A 19,548-nucleotide genomic window follows, 5' to 3' on the forward strand; every position below is an offset into this window, starting at 1 on the left:
AGTTTGTAGGGTGAGAAAGAACCTGCTGTGGGATGTGTAGGTCCCAGTATGTTATTGAGAAAGGCTTTGAAGTGTGCCACTGTGGACTCAGCCTGGCTTTCCATTTAAACTTAGAGGATGGGTCAATTGAGAGAGATTTTCCTTGGGTTTCTTCCCCCTCCTTCTTCTCCTTGATGGTGGTTTGGGGGGGAAGAACCTTTTAGGGAGGACCGGATGGATTAAGCTTTGGAGTGGCCTGAGCTGTAATCATTAGCTGGGCAGTGAGGGCAGTAAAGGAAAGAATGTTTATTTGCAGCTTTTTGCTTTGAGACTTTTGTGGTGGCTCTTTTAGGAGTGCTGTAATCTCAACTATTCACTGGGGGGTGGGGGGCTCCTTATGGCCTGGGGGATACAAAGGAGATTTTAATGATCAGGGCACTCTGCTGGGGCTTGTTCCCAGGGCAGTTGTGATCTCTGAGCTGGAGGAATCTCACCATTAAAAAACTGCCTTAATTCTACAAAAAATCAGCAGACATATGACAAATATTTTGGTGCTTGTGAAAAAAGCACCAAAAAATGTGATAGGCAAGGTGAGAGTGAAAGGGATCTGCTGCCTCTCTCCTGCTCAGAAAGCAGATGGGCAAATGGCAAAGCAGGGCTGGTAATGGGATGGCAAAACCTCTCCTGACCAAAGCCTGTGCTTGCTGATAGAGCCAAGATTATTTACTCTGTTGTAAACCAGGGAAAGCATTTTAGAAGCCATTATTAGGCCACATTTAGATTTCTATTCATCCTTCATTTCAGTTTATTAGGCTTTGAGGGACCCTGTGCAGCTGCTGTTTGAACTGCAGCTAGCGCACACGCAGAGCTCGCTAATGATTCCGTTAATGAGAACAGGCATGGAAAACAGGCAAATGACAGGGCAGTGTATTTTTGAAGGATATTTCTTTTTCATCCCATCTATCTGTTTTAGTAAACTCCTTTCAAGCATGTGGATTCTTCAGGACTTTTCCAAAAGAGGGTCTGAAGACCTGGCATTGGCAGCACATTAATGTGAGACTCTTCTCTGTGTCTGTTGATGCCTGCCCCTGTTTGAGGGTGAGGATCCAAGACCTCGACTCCTAGATGAGCTCAGGGTACTGATTTTGATGTAAACCAGGTGTAGCTAGTACCCTTTGTGTTGTTAGAGGTGTAGTTTGTCCAAGGCATGGCCTCTGGAGCAAACAGTAGGAGCCAGGGTGGTCTGAAGCCCTTTCAACCTATTCTCAGCAAATGTAATGGCTGGGGCTGGGAGCCTGCAGTGTCTGTTCCCGTCCAACAATGCCACTGCACCAGGAAATGGAGCTGCTGGATGGGAATTCTGGAAAAGACTGCTGTGCAGCTGCTCAGTGCTGCACAGGGAATGGGACACGTGGGATGCATTCATGGAAATGCGCAGGGCACTGCCGGCCTCGCTGCGCTTCCCAGCACAGTCTCTCTTGCCACACTGAATTTCCAGCTTGGAAATACAAACTGCAGGAAACACCAGCCAGTGTCCTGTCAACATTTGTAATACACAGGAAGAGTATTTGCAGTTTTGGGGGGGAGGGTGGGGGAAGGAGGGGGATTTCTTCCATTCTGTGCTGCAAACGCAGCAGGTGGAACAGAGGCAGTGAGGCGCAGATGATCCCCCCGCCACACATACAAACTCGGGATTGCTTGGGTGAAAGTGCCCTTGGAAAGTTCAAAAGCCTGGGATATCTTCCCATTCAGGCCCTGCAATATGCATATTGAAAAGGATTTTACAAACCAAGCCATCCTTTTCCCATTGCGTTTAATCTTTTCTCAGTGCCTGCAGAGATCCTGGGAGTTCAGAAGTTGTTCCTTCTCTCAAAAAGGATTATGCTTTTCTTAATATCGATACTTAAGGGTTGCTTCCCAAATGAGCTGGGATCTGAATTTTGGTGAAAACAGTAGTGCATAAAGCTTGTGAATCTGCTTTTCTGGGGAGACTTGAAGAGCTTTAAACACACAGCTTTCAGTCAGAATTTGTGTCCATGCATTGCTATTGCAGTGAGAAGCCTCATGCCTGAGTTCCTGATGAACAATGTTAACCTCAAGCACAAATAGTTCAATTTTCAGCTCTCTGATCTCATGGTGAAAAACTCCATGAATGCAACACTTGGTGGTTTATTTGGGATTTTCAGGAGGGACTGTTTGGATCCCCAGACTTAGTGTGCTTGCCAAGCTTCTTCCGGTTTCCCAAAGTCTTTCTTATTTTTAGGAGGAGCCCAAAAAGGTTTGTTTCACATATGACCTGTTCCTAAATCTGGAGGGGAACCCACCTGTGAACCATCTTCGTTGTGAGAAACTGACTTTCAACAACCCCACCAAGGAATTCAGGCGCAAACTCATCAGAGCTGGAGGGGTAAGTGCCCGATTTGGGATCCTAAAAGGAGTGGGCTTGTTTTGCTCTGAGGTTTCTTTAAACACAGCAGGCTTCAATCAGTTTTCTACATTCATTTAAAAGATGACCCAGCCAGTTTTGACTTGTGGTTACGGAGCTGCAGCACTTGCAGCAGAACAAATCCGTTGTTGGTGTGTAATTGGTGATGCTTTATTTGCCAATTTATATGTGAGCGTTAATATCAAAGCAGAAAACCTGTCTGGAAAGTGAGATCTGCTGTGTTGCAGGCTGTCAGGCAGCTGCAGTTACCTGTGACCTTCCTGCTGCCAGGAGCTGGGTCAGTACAGAAGAGCTCAAGGAAAGAGAGAACCTTTCAAACCATTCCTTATTAATTCTTTTTTTTTTAGCTTAATAGTTAGTGCTTCCTGGTCAGTAAATGACCTCTACACCTGACATCAGCTACTTGTGGCTTAGATAATAAAAAAGTTAATGAAAAATTGGACAATATAGAGTGAAAAGAGTTGTGGGGGAAAACAGATATTTTCTAGAAGGCCTAGTGAAATATAGGTTGCTACAGTAGCTGAACCCTTTCATCTGGAAAGGTAATGAGTAGTGGTAGACTAAAGGATGATTCTCAAATAGCTGCAGGATCTGGGCAAATCAGTCCAAGCCACAAAGTGCAAGAAGTTTTTAAGGAGCTAGAGGATGCCAAGGCCATGTTGGACAGGGCTTGGCACAACCTGGGGTAGTGGGAGGAGTCCCTGCCCATGGCAGGGTGTGGAATCAGGTGAGCTTTAAGGCCCCTTCCAATCCAAATCACTCCATGATTCCTGTTCCTCGCTGTGCCAGTGCTTTCCTGTATTGGGCAGAGAGAGGAGGGTGCTCATTTCAGCCCTAGGATGGCTGCAACATCATCTGCTCTCTAGGATTTTCACAGTATGGTTTTTTAGTCCCTGTGTACTGAGGTGTTTCAGCTGTTAATCACTTTTGATGCCCTTTCTCTGGTGGCAGTTTTCCACAGAATTATCCTGACAATGTAGGGAAGGTAAGAAGGGAATTGTTCCACAGAGCTAAGTGCTTGGTGTTAAGATTTTGTGAAAGAGGAGACCTAAGTAGTGCTTTTTTTCTTTTTCCCCTGAAAGAAAAATTGAATGAATTAATTCAGCTTCTAAACCAAGGAAGTCTTGCTCATTCCTTCCAGATTTATCTCCCTAGCCTTTTTCAGGGGAAGAGCATTTGCAGCAGAACACACAGTTCTTGTCCAGAGCTTTATTGCCTGCCTGTGCTCGGAATATTGGCATTCCCTTTGGGAAAGATACTCGATATTGCATTGCTGCCTTTCAGTTTTTGTGGGTTTAATATTCTGTATTTGAGGAGTTGCCTTGAAACTGAGCATTCCATAGACAATATCTTTTTATGGCCAGGAAGCAGGCGAGGAAAAAAAATTGAAAATATGAATAATAGTGTGTTAATTGAGCAAGCGGCTTAACATAATCATGTGTTAATAGTTAATAGTCCGTGAGACTTTGCACAGACATAATTTCCCTCCTCTTTATTCCCAGGTAATGGTGATGCCAGAAGGAGCAGAGACTGTTTCAAGGCCAAGTCCTGATTATCCAATGCTGCCCACGATACCTCTCTCTGCCTTCTCTGATCCCAAGAAGACCAAACCCTCCCATGGGTCAAAGGTCAGTGCAGCACACTTTTGGGTCAGGCTGAGGTGAGGGAGTCTTTCAGGCCAGGCTGCTGAGAGCTTGTTCAGCAGCTGTTCTGGCTGCTGCTAATTCTAAACCTCCTTGTACTTTGCAGTTCAGTAGTTAATGGTCTGGAACTTCCCAGCCTTTAGGAGGCTTTTTTTTTTATGATCTGATAGACTTCTCTCCAGGGAAGTTTTGAAAAGAAAATTAAATGTGCAAGACTGGGAATTTTTGGTGAATTGTATCTTCCTTAAAGGCGGATGAAATCCTCTCAGATTGTTCTGGTTGTGTCCTCGATGCTGAGGATGGATTCTGTGGCTCTGTCACTCTCTGCTGTGCCTACCACTCTGAATCCCTGCACCTCTTGGCAGGAAGGCTGAGTGGAAAGTCAGCCCCTCCTCTGTCCTCGGGGCAGTGCTGGAGAGAACATCAAATATGCTTCACTTGATCCAGTGGGTGCTTTCCAGACTGGATGCTTGCATCCAGCAGTAGCCAGGTCCTGAGACATCTAAAGAACCTCAAGTTTTCTCTTTTCTTCCCTTATGTACTGAAGCTATTTTTGTATAATCCTACATGGGAGAAACAGTCCCCAAGCAATGTGTTTTGGAGCAGATTACATGCACTTTATCAGCCTGAGCAGTCACAGGTATTAACAACAATTCATTTTCCAGTGTAATTCAATTCTGATAGCCATGTTCTTCAGGGCTCTGAACACTCTGGCACTTCAGTTATGCCTTCTGATGTTATGAAACAGAGTGAAGATGACTTACCTGTTAGTGGCTGATTTAATTTTGGACAGGAATTAAGCACTGGAAGACACAACAGAGAAATAGAAGGCTCTGAGATGAGCTCTGGTGAAAATTGCCAGTTGCTAAAGAAACCACATTCTCCTGCTTCCCTTTCTCCAGGGTACCCTGAGAGGTGCATCTGTGTTTGCATTCAGGTTAAACCTGAATTAAACATCTGTAGGTGTTTCTAGACTTTTGACAGACCCTGGAAAGGAGCAGAACATGTTTCCTGAATGTTGAAGTGCACACTGCCAGTTTGTGTGCAGCAGCTTGAGGGAAGTTGGATGTTTACCTGGGCATGTGGGGGTGGATTTCTGCATGGAACAAGCACTGCCATGTGATTTATGAGGATGTGTTTTATCATTCTGTGCAGAGCTGCAGTTTCATACCCAGCTTGCATGTTTCTGTTGCTGAATTTTAGGATGCAAACAAGGAAAGTAGCAAAGCATCCAAGCCACATAAAGTAACCAAGGAACACAGGGAGAGGCCCAGGAAAGATTCTGAGAGCAAAAACTCCTCCAAAGACCTTGAGAGAGAACAGAACAAGCCTTTGAAGGACTCCTCCAGAAAACCAACTGAGAACAAACTGCCTAAGGAGGAGAAGGCACCTCCAAAAGCTGCTTTCAAGGAACCAAAACTGGCCGTGAAGGAGACCAAACTGGAGAACACCTCTCCAAAGGGGGGGCCACAGCCGGAGTTAAAGTCTTCCAGCAAGAGGCCCTCCAACGTGGAGTCACCAAAGCCTAGTGCCAAAAAACAAAAAAAGAGTAGCTCCAAAGGGGTAAAGAATATCCTGGGGACATCTCCCAGAACCTCGTCTTCCTCATATCCAGAGAAGAAACAAACCAAGGAGAAGATGAATGCCAAAGTGGAAAAGGTAAAATCTGAGAGCGAGGCCAAGGAGATCAAAAAGCCCGTGGAAATGGAGGAGTCAAACTCAGAGGATGAAACTTCTTTCAAGTCAGAGGTGAGTAGGGATTTATTCTTTACCAGAGTTTGGAAGGATGAAGTTAAATCCCTGCCTGAAAAATATGTTAAAAATAATCTCTCAGAGAAGACAGAGGAGCAGATTGGTAAATGCTTAGGTTGGGCTGCATCTCAAATAAAATTCTTCTTTGAAACTCCAGTCAATATTAAGTGTTTCTTCTGTGTGATTTAGCTGCTGTTTCAGATACAAACTTTTATTGAGATATATCTGCAGGCAGTTACCTAAAAGTCAGAGTTTAAGGTTATGGTCCCTTATTCATCCCTTGCAGTGACATCTACAGAGCTACAAGAGATACAGAGACACTTTCTGCCTGCTCACAATAGCAATGTTTTAGTGATCTTATTTCAGAAAAGAGGGAAATCATCTCAGTTTTGGTAACAAAAAAACCCCAGTATTAAAATGTAAATAAAACGCGTCTTCCTGCCGTGGCCTGTAAGAAATGTGCCATTGGCTGAAGATCAAAATACAACCACATGCCACTAAATCTAAATAAGTTGCGTTGTGAAACATAAAACAAATTATGTTCTTGTACTACTATTTTTAAAAGCTGTCTAAATATTTTTTTCCTTTTTACCACTGAGAGCATTCTTCATTCTCTGTTTTCTAAAAAGCGTTTTCCAAAAGAAGGCAAAAAAAATGCAAGAAGGGACAGACAAATCCGAACTCTTGCTACTTTTCACTTGTATATTTGTTATAAAGAAGCCATATATCTTGTAATAGGGTTCACAGGATAATGTCGTGGGAATTCTGGAACTGGTTCCTCCTGACCACTTCAAGGAAGGTTTATTTTATTAAATTGAATTTTCTAGGGGCAGTTTGTATTATGATTTAATCAGCACTGTGATACAACAAATATTGATGTGCTTGTCAGGAAGGGTTTTCTTCTGCAGGATTCTCAGTAGAAGAGTTTCTGGGCAAGTGTTAATTCCATTCTGAAGAGAAGTCACATCCCTGGAAGTGTCCAAGGCCAGGCTAGATGGGGTTCGGAGCAGCCTGGGATAGTGAAGGTGTCCCTGCCCATGGCAGGGAGTGACACAAGATGGGCTTTTAGGTCCCTTCCCACCCAAACCATTCTGGGATTTTATGACTTGACTTCCCAGATGGATTCGATGTGCACATTGGACATTAAGAAGAGGCAGTTCCTCTTCCCTTTTACTTTGACCCAAAGTGCAGCACTGCTCAGCAAGCCCCACATTTCAGTGCACGGCCCTCCCTGCAAACCTGTTACTGTGCTGATCCCAGAGTGTCCTCCCTTGTCCCCGAGGTGTCCCCATCCCCTCTCGGTGCCAGCAGTGTGAGCTGGTGGTTCTGCCAGGCTCTCCTGGAACCACAGCCTGTGGCAGTGGGCTCAGCATCTGCTGCAGCCTGTCCTGCCCAGTGTCCTCCCCAGCTCCTGCTGGGTGCTGGACAGCGAGGTCTGGGGACAGCCGTGTGACAGTCACAGATGGGGAGTGGTGGCAGCTGCCCCGAGGTCCCTGTGGAACCTGAGCCCCAGGGCACAGCTCGGGGCCCTGCAGTCCTTGTGCACCCGGGGGCATCTCCCTGCTCCCAGCGCTGCCAGTTGCTGCTCCAGGCTTTCTCCTGGCACAGCTGAGTGTGGAGCCGCGTGGGAGCCACATCACTAAAGTGAGGGAGCAGCTGGAGGTGGACCTGGGCCCGGAAACTCTTAAATCAGCTCTGCTGCTGCAGCCAGGGATTGTGCAACAGCTCCGGGGCTGCAGCTCCACGGTGGCTCCCAGCTGACATCTTTGCAGGCTGCTGTGGAGAGGAGCAGCCCTGCTCCCATTTGTGCTCCTGGCCTGGGGGCTCAGAGGGGGACTCTGCACACGGATGAAGGAGTTTCTCCTGCTATTTCAGCTCCTGTTGGAAATTACTTTGCCCTTATTTATCTTTTTTTTTTTAACCTTTTCTTTTCCTTCCCCCATCAAGCCCAGTTCCCTGAACTGGCCTCATGCTTGGTTGCCCCAGTGCTGACAAAAGGCAGAGGCAGGAATGGGAGCAGTGTTGCTTTTTGCCATTGTCGGTGTTGCTTTGGTCACATCCCAGTGACAGTCCCTGAGCACACGGAGCGTGTCCATCTGCATCCTCCTCTGCTCAAAGAGCTGATGGTGTTAATGGCAAAAGGAGAGATGGATTATCTCCAACAACTTCTGCTTAGCTCCTGTTAAGTCATTTTAAGGGAAGACCTGCAGATTACCAGCAATGAGGGATGTATGATTGGAGCTGTGGGTCAGATGCAAGAGCTGTGCTCTGTTAGCTTGAAAATACTCATAAAATCCCAGAAGGGTTGAGTTGGAAGTTCTACCCCCTGCCCCTGAAGGCAGGGACACCTTCACTGTCCCAGGCTGCTCCAAGCCCCATCCAGCCTGGCTTTGGACACTGCCAGGGATCCAGGGGCAGCCACAGCTCCTCCAGACAACTCTGCTCTCTATTTCCATGTTGCAATTTCCCTAAACACCTAGGGCTGCTGCAATGTGCCAATAAACCTGATACTGGAATTGTTAAATTACTCTCCTTTGCTCCTGAACCCTTCTCAAGGATTGTAATGCCATTTTTTATGCTTTTCCCCCCTTCTTAAAATGAAATAATGAAATTCTTGCCAATCCTTGGGTGATGGTGTGGCCAGCAGGACCAGGGCAAGGATTGTGCTGTGTCCAGTTCTGGACCCCTCAGGACAAGAAGGATATTGAGGGGGTGGAGCATGTCCAGGGAAGGGAGCAAAGCTGGGGAAGGGGCTCAGCCTGGAGAAGAGGAGGCTCAGGGGGGCCCTTGTGGCTCTGCACAACTCCCTGACAGGAGGGGACAGCCGGGGGGGGGGATTTGGGATCTGCTCCAGGGAACAGGGACAGGAGGAGAGGGAACAGCCTCGGGCTGGGCCAGGGGAGAGCCAGGTTGGACACCAGGAAGAACTTCTCCATGGGAAGGGTGATCAGGAACCAAAAGGAGCTGCCCAGGGAGGTTTGGAGTCCCCATCCCTGGAGGTGTCCAAGGAAGGTCTGGATGTGGCACTCGGTGCTCTGAGCTGGGGACAAGGTGGGCAATGGGCACAGACAGAAGGGGTTGTGTGAGCAATTATAAAGGGTGATATTGGAGGAAAAAATTCTGCTGCCACGTTCACTTCTCAATTGCCAAAGCTGCCAGCGTGCCTCTTTGTGCCTGTCTCAAGGTTTTTATAGTATTAACCCTTCCTGAGTCAAATTATTTATCAGTGGGTTTGTGTGATTTTTCCAGCATCCGATTCGGCAGCAGTAGTAGTAAGTGGATTCCTAAGAACGAAACAGTGAAACTGAAATGCTGGTTTCCAGGGAATTGCTTCTAAAAAGGCAAAGTATTACAGTACTCTGAGCATCTTTAAGCTAGAACCCACCGGAGTACCCAAAAACCCCGTTTTCAGGGGATTTTAGGAGCAGTTTGGGGGCAGAGGCAGTTGCTGTGATCTATTCTGCCCTCTGGCGGTTCCGAAGGCTACTGCAGGGGATTGCTGCTCAGTATCACATTTACGATTAAAATTTCCCAATCTCATCCAAATTTGCTTCCTGGATGCTTCTATTACTAGTAGTTCATTTACTCTTCACTCACTCTTACTGTACGGGATACTCCTGCTCTTTCTGCCAAGTGCTGACACAGGAGTTGGGGTCACAAGGGCTGAGGTGGTGTCTTATGTTTTCACAGTTAAGTGGAGCCAGTACAGTGGGTCACTCAAACTGGTGTAGAAACAACTGAGTTTAGGATATAATAATATTAATTTAGGATTAATTTTGGAGTAATGTAAGCTAGTTGGAATAGACCTCTCCATGTCTATGAGGAAAGGGGTAGAGAACTGGGATTGTTCATTGGAGAAGTGTTGAAGTGACCTCATTGTGGCATTCCAGTGGCCTGAAGGAGCCTGCTGGAAAGAAAAATTGTTTATAAGGGATGGAGGGCTAGGACACAGGGAATGGTTTCCCACTGCCAGAGGGCAGGGCTGGATGGGATATTGGGAAGGAATTGCTCCCTGGGAGGGTGGGCAGGCCCTGGCACAGGGTGCCCAGAGCAGCTGTGGCTGTCCCTGGATCCCTGGCAGTGTCCAAGGCCAGGTTGGATGCTGGGGCTTGAAGCAGCCTGGGACAGTGGTTTGGGTTAAATCATCTTTAAGGTCCTTTCCAACCCAAACCACTCCATGCCTGTGATTCCATGGTCAGTGATAAGTCTGAGGTTCAAGGGAACCTCGATGGCTACAATAAATACACTTTTTAAGAAGGTTTAGGTAGCTGTGGTTCTGTGCTGGTCATCTGACACACTTCAAAGTAAGGGTTTTCATTGAAATGTTTTTCTGATGCTCCATATCATCATCTGTGGAGTTTGAACCTCATGGTGTGAAGGGATTTGATGGGAGCCCTTGATGTTGCTCCCAGGAGTGCAGACTTCCATAAATGTTGGTTTTATGCACCTTGCATTTTGTTTTTCTGTTACCCCAAGAACTGTATTTGGTTATGGGTGATGCTGTAGAGTGCTGACATGCTCCTGCCTCATAGTGCTTTGTGCTATGGTTTTTCTGGATTAGAAAGATTAAGATTCTCTTTCTTTTGTTTCCCTTTTATGGGGGGTTAAGTCTGTCCAGTCCAGCCCTTCCAACTCCAGCTCCAGCTCCGACTCCAGCTCTGACTCTGATTTCGAACCATCTCAGAACCACAGTCAAGGTGTGTTGCAAGAAATAGTTTGTTAAAACCTTCCTTGTGTAACCTTAAAAAGCTCAAGAGAATTAAGTTTGCTTTTCCAGCACTATAATAATATAGTTTCTTGCATGCAGCCATGTGTTGGAGCTGTGATGCTTCAGCAAGAAAAGGCAATAATGTTATAACATCGTGAACAAGAATTTTTCTTCTCTTGGCAGCTAATTTATGAGCAAGGAATCCCTCTGGATTTGGTTCTTTCCCTTTTGGCTTTGGTTTCTGCCTCAGTTTATAAATGTGTTGCTGCTTCCTGATCTGTAGAATCACCAGAACAGTTCTCCTCCAATCTCATCTATGTTTTATTAAAAATTATAAATGTGCCATTCATCACTTTGCCAGTGTGTAACAGCTCCTTTCTCACATCCCTCCACTGATAACCCAGAGAGGGAAACTGGCAACAGTAAATGTTCCAAGTGCAGCAAATGCTGTGCTGCTCCTGTCTCCAGTGACATTTAAATCAGCCTCACACACATGAAAAATGTGTCCTTTTGTTCTCATTTGGGAAGGGAGGGGGAGGATTTGGGAGGGCAGGGAGTTATAAAGTTTGTCAGCTCTGCTTTAGCCCTGAGCCTGGGACAGGGTGTCCTTTCCCAGTCACATCTCACCGCGAGTCAGGGTGTGTCTCAGTTTGGATGCTGGGGTTGGGTGGAGCTGTGTCCTGGTGCTGAATTCCCTTCTGCCATGTGCCCCAGGCCCCCTGCGCTCCATGGTGGAGGATCTGCAGTCGGAGGAGTCGGATGATGACGACAGCTCCTCGGGAGAGGAGGCAGCAGTCAAAGCCAACCCCGTCAGCCGGGATTCCAGGTGGTAACAAATCCGGAACACGCGTGTTGGGTGGCTCTCTGCCCTCTGCTTTTGGGATTTTGGGGCCCTCTCCATTGGGAGGGAGGAATCAAAAGCAAGGGCTCTGTGTGGGGTCACTTAGCACAGGCTGGGGACCCAGAGCTGCTGCTGGCAGGGTTGGCTGAGGAGCACAAAGAGGGGAAGGCACTGGGAGGTGCTGAGCTGAGCTGGCAGGTGTCAGTGACTGAGCCCCCTCAGTCACCTAATTGTGACCCTCAGATCTCTGTAGAGCTGCTGGAGTGTGACACCTTTGATCTGCAGAAGTGAGGGATGTGTGCGGGACAGGCAGAGTGGGCTGCTCTGGCTGCCTGGGACTGACAGTGCTCAGGAGTCACACTCTACCCACCCTGTGTTGGCTGCTCCACTCCTCTGGACTCAGTGACAGCTGTTTCCTGCTCCAGGCCCTGGAAAGGGTTGAAATTCATCCTTCTTCCCTCAGGAAATATTGTTACAGCCCAAACCTGGAGTCTCAGTGAATGCTTGGACCAGGGAGCAGCTGCCCATTGGAAATGCTGCTGGTGGTTACCAAAACAAACAAACAAACAAATAAATGTCCATTATTGCATTTGTCATCATCAACCAAACAAGAATGAAGAGACTTTGAAGGGTATTTTTGTAGACCTTTAGGGGATAACCAGTTTAGTTCACCACAGGTAGGATACCTGCCGTATCTGTAGGGCCAAAGGAGAATGAGAGTAAACAGGAAATCTTGGAGGTTACACCAGCAGCAACACTAAATGCATTTTTTGCCTGTGAAGGTGTCAGTGAGCCTCTCGTGCAGGTACTTTGTGACATTGGGAGGAATTCCTGAACAGATGCTGTTTGTGAAATGAAATGGTGCTCAGTTGTTCTAGGGGACTTGTGTTTACCAGAGTTGAACTGCTATCTGTGATGTGTCACTAAAGGTGCAAGGTGACATCAGCTGGGAAAAAAGGGATTCCTGGAACCTCCAGTCACTCATTCCCCCAGCTAATGCAGTAGTCAGTGATAAAGAAGAGAATTTCACTGAGCTCTGTGTGGCTCAGCTGGCAGCTGATGAGTTTGCTGCTGCTGGTGATGCTCATTCTCTGCTGGTGGTTTTCCAGACTGAGCCTCAGTGACAGTGACAGTGACAACAGCGCCGACTCGTGCCCGCCCAGCCGGGAGCCACCTCCTGGGCAGAAGCTGCCCCCGGCAAACAACAAGGTATGAAATCCCATCTTCCCACAGCTCTGCTACCCACCTCCCCTGCTCCCTGCCTTGGAAATTCTCACTTGCACCTACTTCTGAACTCGGCAGACAGGTGACACCCTCGTGTTTCCTGAGCTAATTTTGCTTGTGTTGGTTTATTTTCCCTCAGGCATCTGGAAGGAAAAGCCCAGAGTCTTGTAACAAGCCAGAGAAGATCCTGAAGAAGGGAACATATGACAAGGTGTGTCCTGTGGAGAGGAATCTTTCATGAGGGCCTGGAGTGCCAGGACACAGGGAATGGTTTCCCACTGCCAGAGGGCAGGACTGGATGGGATATTGGGAAGGAATTGTTCCCTGGGAGGGTGGGCAGGCCCTGGCACAGGGTGCCCAGAGCAGCTGTGGCTGCCCCTGGATCCCTGGCAGTGCCCAAGGCCAGGTTGGACACTGGGGCTTGGAGCAGCCTGGGACAGTGGGAGGTGTCCCTGCCATGGCAGGGGTGGCACTGGATGGGCTTTGAGGTCCTTCCCACCCAAACCATTCCAGGATTCTGTGATTGAGGAGAACAGCTGGGCCTTACTGTGCACACAACCACCTGAATAAGCCCAGCCTGTTCATTGTTCTGTCTCAGCAGGGTAAGAGCTTGAATCTAACAAAAGCCAGATGTTAAAAAGACAGACTTTGGAGAGTGACACTGCAGAAATTGTGTACATTAAATAGCTGGAGCCCCAGGTGGTGTTCATAGGAAAAATGCTGAAATTGTTGTATTTGTTTGCCCTTTGTCTGAACCAATGGCCTGGTCACTGCTGCAGTGCTGGGGCACTTCATTTAAAGGCAGTTTCATCTGGCTTTGATTTTAGAAATTAAAGATTACTTGATGCTCTGCTTTGCAGGTTTAGTTAGAATCTTTGTTTGTTCAATGAAATTCCCTCATTCCTTGCCTCCAAGGAGGGCAGAGAAGTGTCCATTCTGTGATTCACTGGTTCTGTGAATCAGATTTGCTGATACAGACCTGTTGTTGGTGCCTAAAAAAAACTAAAATTAAGAAAAAAACAAATTGCTCTTTCCTAAGAACAATGAATATATTGATCCTGTGAACAATCCTTCATTTCCTGTTGTGGTTTAGGTAAAACTACCTGGGAATACAGTGCACTCCAGGAATTTTTCCTTACCTAAATGCACATCATTGCTCAGCAGATTGCTGGGGTTTTGGTCACTGATGCACATGATGCTTTCAGGTAATTTGGAGTTAATTAGGAGAACCCACTGATGAGGAGCTCACACTGAGGGATACCAAGATACACTTCACCTCACTAAGTTCGTTGAAGGTTCTGCCCAGTTCTTGGAGCTGGTTACAGGTGTGAGTGTTACTAAATTTAAAAAAAAAAATTGCCTTCAGAGCACTTGTATTTAAGGGAAGTCTTTGGTCCCCCAGTACTTGAGAAGGAGGAAGAGGCGGTAAAAAAGTAGGGAAAAATTTGGAATGTCTGAAAGGGCCTCAAGTTCTTCTGCTCCTCACTGTGGAAGTCCTCTGGTAGCCTTCAGACCCTGCATGTGTCCCTGTTTGTGTTCCAGGCCTACACGGATGAGCTGGTGGAGCTCCACAGGCGGCTCATGGCACTACGGGAGCGCAACGTGCTCCAGCAGGTACAGACCCTGTCCCTGCTGTCCCCGGGGATCTCTGTGTCCAGGGGCTCAGCCAGGCCCTGCAACAGAGCTTCTGCTTTGTGGGCAAAAACACAGAGAAAAAACAAAATCAGCTGTGCATGCGATGCTTTTGTTGGAAATGGTACAAGAGTGTGGTGTGGGCATCTTCTCTCTGCCATCCTGGTAGCAATCCCAAAGTTGGGATCTCCTGGTTGGACTGACAGCTTCCTGCAGAGGGAAGACAGAGAGGCAGGGGCTGAGCTCTGCTCTGCCACAGGGACAGGAGCCCAGCAAGGGCTGGAGCTGTGTCAGGGCTTGGGCTGGAGCTCAGGGAAAGGTTCTTCTTTCCCCCGAGGGTGCTGGGCACTGCCCAGGCTCCCCAGGGAATGGTCCCGGCCCCAAGGCTGCCAGAGCTCCAGGAGCGTTTGGACACCGCTCTCAGGGATGCTCAGGGTGGGATTGTTGGGGTGTCTGGGCAGGGACAGGGGCTGCACTGATGATCCCTGAGGGTCCCCTCTACCTTCAGGATATTCTGTTATTTTATGATTAAAAGGAAACCTGCCCACATCACTCTCCAGACTGAGCTAGTCAGGCAGGCAGGAGGAGCTAGTTTGCTTTTTTTCAGGAGAGAATTCTGTTCCTGTTGTGAGCCCCTCCAGGGGGTGGGAAAGCCTGGGTGGGCTCTGTGTACCTGCTGCCCTCTGTGTTGTGCTCATGTCCATCCCTCTGTGTCCAGATCGTGAATCTCATTGAGGAAACCGGGCATTTCAACGTCACCAACACAACCTTTGACTTTGACCTCTTCTCCCTGGATGAGACGACCGTCCGCAAGCTGCAGAGCTACCTGGAGGCCGTGGCCACATGACGCTGGGCCTGGGAAGCTGGCTCTGCTCTTCAACCAGAGATACCCTCCATTGGTACCAGGAAACCACCCCACGGAACTAGGCCTTCTTATCCTCCTGCCTCACCCGAAGAAGCACTGCCTTAGAGAACAGCCATGCTCTAGGAATGCTCAGCCAGCTGCACTTTTCTTGTAGGCTTCAAACCAGCGCCCGCCTTGCTGAGTCTGTCCCCCCAAGCTTCGTGGGCCAGGCCCCCAGCAGAGCAGGCGTGCTGCACTTAGGCTGCACAGCTCGACCTTTGCGGTTTCCCTTTGAGCAACTGTGTTTCAAGAGCACATTTTCCAGGCATCTCTGAGCTTTCTGAAGAAGCGTGGATGCTGTTCCCTTCCCCCGGAGCTCAGGACCAGCCTGTGCAGAGCACTGGAACCAGAGCCCTCCCGCTCTGCCCCGTGCCCTGTGGGTGACAGTGGCTTTGGCAGAGCTGGCCGGGACACTGGGGACACAGGAGGCTCCCTGGGGTCTTGCTGATCTGCTGCAGAGGAGAGGGGCTGCATTCCAGCTGGGATCACCCACCAGTTCAGTGACCTGGCTCCTGGTGGGGACAGGACCCTCAGCTCCCTGCAGGGACACTCTGTGCTTGGTGAGGAGGCTTCTGGAACCTACTGTCTCCTCTTGGGGTTTGGAGATATCTTGTTTGTTGATCTGAGCTCCTAAACAAAGTCCCACTCCTTTCAGTCTGCTTTAACTGTAATAGGACTCCAAAACTGTAAGCTGTATATTTTATATATATATATATTATATATATATGTATGTACTGTATGTATAAGAAGGGCCTAGTTGGGTCTTATGATCTTAAGGGTGTGTTTTTCTGTTGTTTTTTTATGGCTCTGGCAGGGGAAGGCGCTTAATAAGATTTGACTCATTTGTTCAATGCCTCTTGTGGACAATTTGTAGTGTAAGGAAGCTGGACAGCAACCTCCAGGCATCCCATGCTCCAGAAGGGGCTCACCCGTTGTCTTTCCATTTGTCAGTGTTTGATAACTTTGCCAAAACATGTGATTGGTTTTGTTCTGTGTTCTCAAAGAGGAATCTCCTTACAGTGGCCCCTATAGTAGTGGCTGTACTTTGGGAAAACCAAAACAAGGGAGAACTGAAATCTTCGGACACGCCTGGGAGACGCTGATGTGAAACACGAAGTGGAGTTGGGTTTGTTCCCTGCTCCCTCTCCCTCCCCGCTGCCTGTGCAGGAACAGGCAGGAGCCAGAAACACTAATGCAGCCCCTTCCTTCCCCAGATTTCTAGTTAAACTAGTATTGACCTCCAAGTGTTGTCCAGGTGGGCATGGGGAAAGCCCAGCGCCTTCCTCAAAGCTGCGTTACACTCCTGGTCCCTAAATTCAGTGTTTTCCCAGGAATTGCTCCTTGTTCTGAGGGCTGTGGGTAGCTTTTGCCAAATGTGCTTGGGGCACAGGCGCTGTGGGAGCAGCGGTGCTGGGGAGCCCCTCTGCTCTGGGAGGGTTGCATCGCTCTAGGTTTGCTGTCCCTTGTTTTGGGTTCCCCCTTTCTTTATCATGGAAATGTTGCAACTAATCAACTGAAGTGGCAATATGATGATAAGCTTGTTTGAGTTGGGTCATGTTGACCCGATTCCCGTTAATTTTGTCCTTGTACCACCTTTCATGTGTTGTGTGTGTGTGTGTATATATATATATATATATATATATATATATATATATATATGTATATGGAAGTTCAAGCTCATGCCAGGTGCGAACCCTGTCACGCCAGTGATCTCAGCTGTTTTCTTTCTTGCTGGACGATGCCAGGGCTGGTAATAGAAAGGCCAGAGGAGGTGGAGGGCAGGGGGCAGAGGAGAGGAGGTGGCAGCAGGACACCCACGGCGGAGCCTGATGGTCACAACTGTGGGTGGGTTGTGCGAGCTCCTCGTGTCTCCGTGGGGCTGTGCCAGGGCGAGCAGCTCTGTGCCCACTCTGGGGTGGGGTTGGTGACACTGCCCCATCCCCAGAGCACTGGGGGCCGGGCTGAGGCCCAGCTCTGCCGAGGCCTTCACCGCCTTCTCTGCCCAGGTCACTCCTCCCACAGCTCCGGTCCCAGCACTTCCGGACTGTCACAGCCTCCAGAGCTGCCCCTCGGGGGGGCTGGAGGTGCCACCCCTCCTGCTCCTGCCCCTGCTCCTGTCACCACCCGTGGTCACAGCTCCCAGCCAGTCCCAGAGCACACCTGGGAGGCTGTTCCTGAGCCTGGCTGGAAGCACCGTGACCGTGGCATCATCCTGTCCTGGAAGTGACTTTGTTGGTGAAGTCTGCTGCGCATTGATAGGGATTTTGTTTGGTTTTTATAAAAAGTATTTTACACATGGATTTTTTTAGACTGTTTATAATCCCCCTGAAAACCCGAAGTAGGATTGTTCCCCAGCAATAGTTCCTCTCCATTGTGTGCACATGCTGATTTGTTACTAAAAGGTTTTTGCAAGTACTTAGTTGTTCTACAGAGTTGATGTTTTTTGGGGTATGTGGTAGCGTCGGGGAGCACGGGAGGGGTGACTCTGCAAACACAGAATGGTCACATTTGGGCCTCATCTTGTGTCCCCTTGGAGTTCCCTGTGTAGATTCCCTCTAGGCTGGCTGAACGCTGTTCTGAACATGCTGTGTACAGGTTTTTGTGGATAAAGTGTTTGTTCTTGTGTCACTCTTGAGAGCATGGATGGATTATTGTACTCTAGGAAGGAGGAGGCAATGCTGCTGTGGGCATTGCTTCAGGTCCTCGAGGATGTGTAGTAGCTTGCATTGTTAAAAAAAAGGAAGAAAAAAAAAAAAGAATTCCAAATTGACTTGTAGCCATAATGGTTTTTCCAAGGAGAACGGACAGGACTCTGTTTCTTTTCCGTGTCCTTCGTGGTGGTGCTGCTGGCACAGACAGGTGCTGGGCAGCCCGAGGGCTTCCCGAGTAGCTGAGTTGGAATCGTGTTCGAGGTGGGATCAGGACTCTGCTCTATCCTTGGCCGTGGGATCAGAGGGCAAGGAGGGGCGGGAGCGGTTTCCTGAGTCCTGGTCTGCGACGTGTTAAGCCTTGAGGCTTTGATTACTGACATGTAGTATTAGAAAAGTTTTAAAAAAAGAGAGGAAAGAAAGGCTTGGCTGGCGGCAAAGCCCGGCTGAGGCGTTTGGGCCACGGAGGGAGCAAGGCTGGCTGAGGTCAGGCCGAGTCCATGGAAGTGCAATGACTCTGCCACCCGTGGGATCGTGGGGTGCGATGGGAGCATCAGAACGAGCCAAGCAAATGATGCAACAATCCAGAAGCAGTTTTTTTGTCAGATCTTGGACCGTGTTTGATGGTGAGAGAGGTTTAAACGTCCTTCCCGGAGGGGCCTCTCCAGGAGCAGAGGCCAGAGCGGCTCCGGTTCCGCAGTTTTCCGTGGGGGATGTGCTGGGGCCGGCTCTGCTCGCCTGAGGCTCCTCCCTGCTCGCCCAGGTGCTCTGGTGATGCTGTGACACCCCTGGTGCACCTGGAACAGGTTAATTAGTGCTCAAAGGACCCAAATTGGTGTTGCTTTCCTGGGGCGTGGAATAGCCATCAAAAACTGACAAGATGAGTTTGCACTCCTAAAGAAAAATGTAAGTACTTCAACTTCTAGAGAATTTTTAATTGTATTTCTGCCTAGAGCCGAGGTATTAAATACCTCAGCACCTGAGGATTTTAAAAGTTGTGTTGGGAGAAAGTTCTTCACTCAGCTGGAAGAAATGCAGCTGAGCCAAGACTTTGCAAGACTAAAAAGAAAAAAACTACAAAAAAACTCATGTTTGTAATACGTTACAGGATTGTTTGTCCTGAATTTTAAACTTTTTGTTAAATTTGTGGAACTATGGAGGAATTTTCTAGAAAAAGTGAAATAAAGTAAGATGGAAAAGTAAATCTTGGAAGTGTTTTTCAGTTGTGTTGTTTCTCCAGGTACAGCACTGTGGCTTTCCCAAAACCTCCCCTCATGGCACAGGTAACACCATTGGGCCTGGGAGGGAAATGCAAGGAAAAGGGAATTACTTTTAGCATGGGGTGGCTCCAGTGTCCCTGAATCCATCAGAGCTTTGTCTGTTCAGGTGAGAGGTCCCTGCCCTTGGAGCAGGCTTTGCCTGGGGCAGCTCCGTGGGATTTGAGGGGGCCCCCCACTGTTCCCAGGCCGTGCCAGACCTGTCACAAGGAGCGAGCCCTGGCCCTGCCCAGCACGGCTCAGCTGCAGCTCTCCCTGCCCCAGGCAAGCCCACCCCAGCCCCGGGCCGGGCCCTGCTCCATCCCAGGAACGAAGGAGAGTTAAGAGACAGAAATGGAGGAGTTTATTACACATTGCTCTGCACACATCGGGACACAGCAACTGCAGGCAGCTCAGCATTCCCACCCTTCCACCGACCCAAAGCAGAGACAGTTTTGGGTTTAAGCCACCCTGAGCCCAGCCCTGCTGTGATACCAACACTGAGCTGCTCCCAC

General features: G+C 48.6%; 1 protein-coding gene across 1 annotated transcript in view; it reads left to right on the top strand.

Annotated features, from left to right (window-relative positions):
- The window catches only part of MLLT1 (MLLT1 super elongation complex subunit), a 29,765-nt gene extending 13,051 nt beyond the window's left edge, over positions 1-16,714 (top strand). The window contains exons 4-12 of the mRNA XM_062509957.1: positions 2,243-2,386; positions 3,928-4,053; positions 5,272-5,817; positions 10,430-10,517; positions 11,243-11,354; positions 12,479-12,578; positions 12,733-12,804; positions 14,136-14,207; positions 14,944-16,714. Of these exons, the coding sequence (XP_062365941.1) occupies positions 2,243-2,386; positions 3,928-4,053; positions 5,272-5,817; positions 10,430-10,517; positions 11,243-11,354; positions 12,479-12,578; positions 12,733-12,804; positions 14,136-14,207; positions 14,944-15,072 (1,389 nt within the window). The 3' untranslated portion in view covers positions 15,073-16,714. The remainder of the gene's footprint in view (positions 1-2,242; positions 2,387-3,927; positions 4,054-5,271; positions 5,818-10,429; positions 10,518-11,242; positions 11,355-12,478; positions 12,579-12,732; positions 12,805-14,135; positions 14,208-14,943) is intronic.
- Positions 16,715-19,548: the final 2,834 nt, after the last annotated feature.

This window comes from Cinclus cinclus, chromosome 28 (assembly GCF_963662255.1).
Source record: "Cinclus cinclus chromosome 28, bCinCin1.1, whole genome shotgun sequence".
Classification (NCBI taxonomy): Eukaryota; Metazoa; Chordata; class Aves; order Passeriformes; family Cinclidae; genus Cinclus; species Cinclus cinclus.